The following is a 4,461-nucleotide window of genomic DNA, read 5'->3' as shown; positions in this document are numbered from 1 at the left end:
AAAGGCAAAGATTGGCTCTCGCCGTTAGGCCTGAACTTTCCCGCCCGCCGGTGCAAGTCCCCACCGTCTGCCACCCCGCAGTCCCCAGGGCCCCGGCCTTCCGTACTGCTGGGAGGGACTTACTCCGACTGTTCCCGCAGACACGGAGCCTCGGCGGCGGCCATCTTGAACTTCCTGACTCGTCGGTGGCGGCGGCTGCCCGGGCGGTGGAGGCTGGTGTAAGGGGAGGAAGAGGGAGCAGAGCCGTCGCGCATGTGCTGAGCGCGCACGGCACCGTGGAGCTCTGAGTCCGCTCTAAGAATCCAGATATAAAAGTGCATCCGGGGACATGGCGAGCGAGCGTGATGACGCAACTTCCCCAGACGGGGGTGGGGGGGGGTGGGGGAGGGGCGCGAGGAGCGGCGGGCGGCGCCTGCTGAGGGTTCCAGGCCAAGTGACAGGCATGCGCTCTGCGCGGGTCAACGTTAGAACCGAACTAGGTCTGGGAACCAGCTAGAGAGGGAGGAGACGGGACTCGGTGAGACGTCGGTCTCGGGTGTTCTCACGGGGGCCCAGGAGCTGAGTTAAAGTTCTCAGACTGCGGCAAACAAAATGACGGTTTTGCTTCTGAGCTGCGTTGGAGGCGTAGTGAATGCCTCTTGACTGGCTGGATAATTCAACCAGAAGTCGCATTAAGGGCAAGCTTGTAGAAAGGCATACTGAGGATACTGGAAAGTTAGAGTTGCACTTAGAACGTAAATGTATTTTAATATGTAACCGTTATTGATACATTTATTTAAAACATGAACTTTGTTTCCATTTTTTGCCAAATCCAGGGGTAATGTCAGGAGTCGTTAGGGTCACTGGTTCTGTAAATTGAAGTTTCAAGTAATATTTTGGTTCAAATTATGTCTTTCTATAATTATGGACTACAGTAATGGGACTAGGTGAAATACTATATGAAAAAACATTTATTGACTCTTGGAGAGCTTTCAGCACCGTGTGGGATTTTATGTCGCTCTCGGAGGGAAAAAAAGGTACCGTTCTCCGTACTCCTGGCGCCTGGAAGCAGGGTGACCATTACTTTTATTCTTAAAAACAATTTAGTTTGGGTTTGCCCTGGAAGTTTGAGCTTAGAATACCTGGGCTTCTTATATATCTTAAATTTTCAGAGGGGAAGAGTTACAAATATTGTTTAAAAATAAGTACCTGTTTGGTGGCTGAGTCCCAAACGTGTTAAAATGTTAAGTGTTTTCCCCACATGGACTCTATTAATATGGAATACCAAATTAACCTTTGGATAATTATTGATTTTTGTGGGTTCCCCATGTAGCATTTCTTTATATAGTCCTTAATTATATTGTTTTCTTCATGAAGGATTTCTCTCTCCTTAACAATCAGGTTCAGGTATAATAACTTGAAAGACTCCTTTCAAAGGAATAAGTTTTCAGAGATATGTTTAAAATGGTTTATGTTTTAACCATATGCTTATTTATGTACTAATAGTGTATAAGTTGGGATTTCAGAGTTCTAACTATTCCTCCCTCATCCCTATATATCTTTTTAAAGTATTACTAATTCAGCCTTGTATGAACAGTTCATTGTATTATCTGCTCCGTACCCTCATGAAGGCAAGGCAATGTGTCATTTTGTCAATAGCTCCAATATGTTATTAAAATAACAAAAAATAATAAATTATATATATAAAATCCTAATATGCAAATAGGCCAAATGGCAGAACAGCTGAACAACCAGTCACTATGACGTATGCTGACCAACAGGGGGTGCACGCGGATCATGGTGGGTGTTGGCCACAGCGGGATGGTGGAGCAGGTGAGTGGAGAAGCCAGACCAAGGCGGGGCGCCAGTCACTGTCATCAGGGTGAGCCTCTGGTGCTTACTGAAAATTCTTTGCTCCCGTGCACCGCAGTCCCACTGGGCACTCGCACCTGCTGCCAGCACTGGCCCCACTCATACTAGCTGATCGCTTGGCACTGTCAGCAGGTGCAAGTAGCAGCTGCCAGCCCCAATCACCCCTCAGGGCTTCTCCACCAACCCCTTCTCCTGAGGGGCGATCAGGGCCGGCAGCCACCTCTAGCACCTGCTGCCAGTGCTGGCCCCAATCGCTCCATGCCAGTCAACAGGTGGGAGCGGGGCTGCTGGCAGATAGGATCAGGAGCTGTGGAGGGAGGCGCCAGGCGAGGGTGCTGAGGATGGGTCGAGACCCACCCTTGTGCCCACTGCAGCCTCATGGCCCACAGTTCCTTTCAAGGTGCACAAATTCATGCACTGGGTCCCTAGTTTTTAAATAGTTTTAAAATGAAATAATCATAGCGTATGTAGTATAAACCTATTACAGATCACGTTTTGGAAATAAGTGCAACCCTATAAGGGATCTTTACCTCGGATATACTATAAAGTAGAATAATATACTAAAGGCAAAAAGTCTAGCAAATTGGTGTGAAGAGGTAAGGTAACTTGCTTGTGATGACTCAGTTTCTAAGTGTCAAGCCAGGATTTGAATTGAAATCGAACTTCCAAGTCTTTGCTCTTTCCTTCTTAACATGAAGCTTCCCACAGAAATGTCATTTGTTTAGCATCTTATTGAGTACCCACTAACACAGCTCTTTCATATTCAAATATTTTTTTAAGTAAAAGGGAAAGATCACTGTACTGATGTCCAGAAATACTTATTTTCCTAAGGTCCAGAGGCTGTAATCTCTTTCTTGTTGCTGATTGATTAGTGGAGAGCTCATAGGCCAATCTCAGTTTCCTTAATCATATTATATTCCCTGGTCCCCTTTGGCTCCACAATTCTTGGCAGTATGCTTAATGTGAGAATTAAACTAAGCACACTGAGCCCTAGCTGTTTTGGCTCAATGGATAGAGTGTCACCCTGTGGACCAAAGAGTCCTGGGTTCCATTCCGGTCAAGGGCATGTAACTCAGTTGCACGATCCTCCCCGGGCCAGGCCCTGGTCAAGGTGTTTGCAGGAAGCAACCAATCGATGTGTTTCTCTCACATGGATATTTCTCTCTGTCTTTCCCTCTCCCACTCTCTCTGAAAATCAATGGAAAAATATCCTCAGGAGGGAATTAAAACAAACAAACTAAGCACACTGAGTAGGGGGAAGACGAATGGGGGAAGTAGGCACTAAGGATGTTCAGGTTTGAAGCCAGATTATGACTGGTTAAAGTTTAGATTTGGATAAACCATTCAAGTTTGTAAAAAACAGCGTAGCAGCCCAGCCGGCAAGGCTCAGTGGTTGAGTGTCAACCTATGAACAGGTCACAGTTCTATTCCTGATCAGGACACATGCTCGGGTTGCAGGCTGGATCCCCAGTGTGGGATGTGCAGGATGCAGCTGATCAATGACTCTCTCTCATCATTGATGTTTCTATCTCTTCTTCTCCCTTCCTCTCTTGACATTGATAAAAATATATTTTTTAAAAAGAGCATAGCAAAAATAAAGTTTAAGAAAATGATGCTAGCAAAATACTTCCTTTAAAATTTTCTCACCAAGATACTAACAGTATGCAGTGTATACTAGGAAGGGGATTTGTCAAGGACTCACTCAAAACTGTGAACAACCTGGATGGTCAGAAAGACAAACAGGTGGGTCCTAGAGCCCACCTCTAATTATCTGGTTATTAAATTAAGCCTGAAACATACATCACTCGAGGCAAAAATGACAAAACTGAAGCTATTTGTACTTTGGGCACATCATGAAAAGGCGGTTCCTTTGGAAAAGACAATAATGCTGAAAAAATAAAAGGCAGCAGGAAGAGGAAGACCAAATATAAGATGGATTGACTCTACACAGAAGCCACAGACATGAGCCTACAGGACCCAAGCAGGGCAATGGAGAACAGGACTTTTGTGGACATCACTCAGCCTCGGGTAGTAGGAGCCAAATCAACTGCAGGTAACACACACACACACACACACACACACACACACACACACACACATGTTGCTGTTGTAGTTTTAGAAGATGGTTTTTTAATGGTAGAGTTAAAATGAAAGTAAACATCCACCTACTCCTTTAATCCTTGTTATAGATCCCTCTCACAGACACCAGAGAGGTGTAATCAGACAGCCCTGAGTCAGGAGAGGGCTGTCTCTACCCCAGTTCTTGTCTTCTCATATAAATCAACTTAAATGAGAGATCCTGATTTCATTGTGATAAAGCCGATTTTATTAAAGCAATTAAAGCAAACACGTTTATTAAAGAAGCAAGGCAAGCAAATCTATCATCAGGTATAATGTGCACAGATGGGCTCTTAGCGAATCTGGAGAGTGATGAGTTGGGTGGGATTTGAGGTGTTATATACCCTCCTGTCTATAGGTTTCAGAATTCCTCTGCTGAATATCTTGGTACAGATTAATCCTCAGGTCACTTTTTACTTCGTTGTGGCCTTCCCAGAATTCATGAGCAGCACCTGGCAACTTTATCTTCCCAAGCCTTGACATTTCTGGCTT

At 45.0% G+C, this 4,461-nt stretch overlaps 1 protein-coding gene across 1 annotated transcript in view; it reads right to left on the bottom strand.

The window, feature by feature from the left end:
- The window catches only part of PRPF4B (pre-mRNA processing factor 4B), a 55,504-nt gene extending 54,768 nt beyond the window's left edge, over positions 1–736 (bottom strand). Inside the window, 2 exon segments of the mRNA XM_006766427.2 lie at positions 124–383; positions 385–736. Of these exon segments, the coding sequence (XP_006766490.2) occupies positions 124–383; positions 385–672 (548 nt within the window). The 5' untranslated portion in view covers positions 673–736.
- Between the last annotated feature and the right edge of the window lie 3,725 nt (positions 737–4,461).

Source organism: Myotis davidii, unplaced genomic scaffold (genome assembly GCF_000327345.1).
Source record: "Myotis davidii unplaced genomic scaffold, ASM32734v1 scaffold540, whole genome shotgun sequence".
Taxonomy (NCBI): Eukaryota; Metazoa; Chordata; class Mammalia; order Chiroptera; family Vespertilionidae; genus Myotis; species Myotis davidii.
This window is presented reverse-complemented; position numbering and strand designations above follow the sequence as displayed.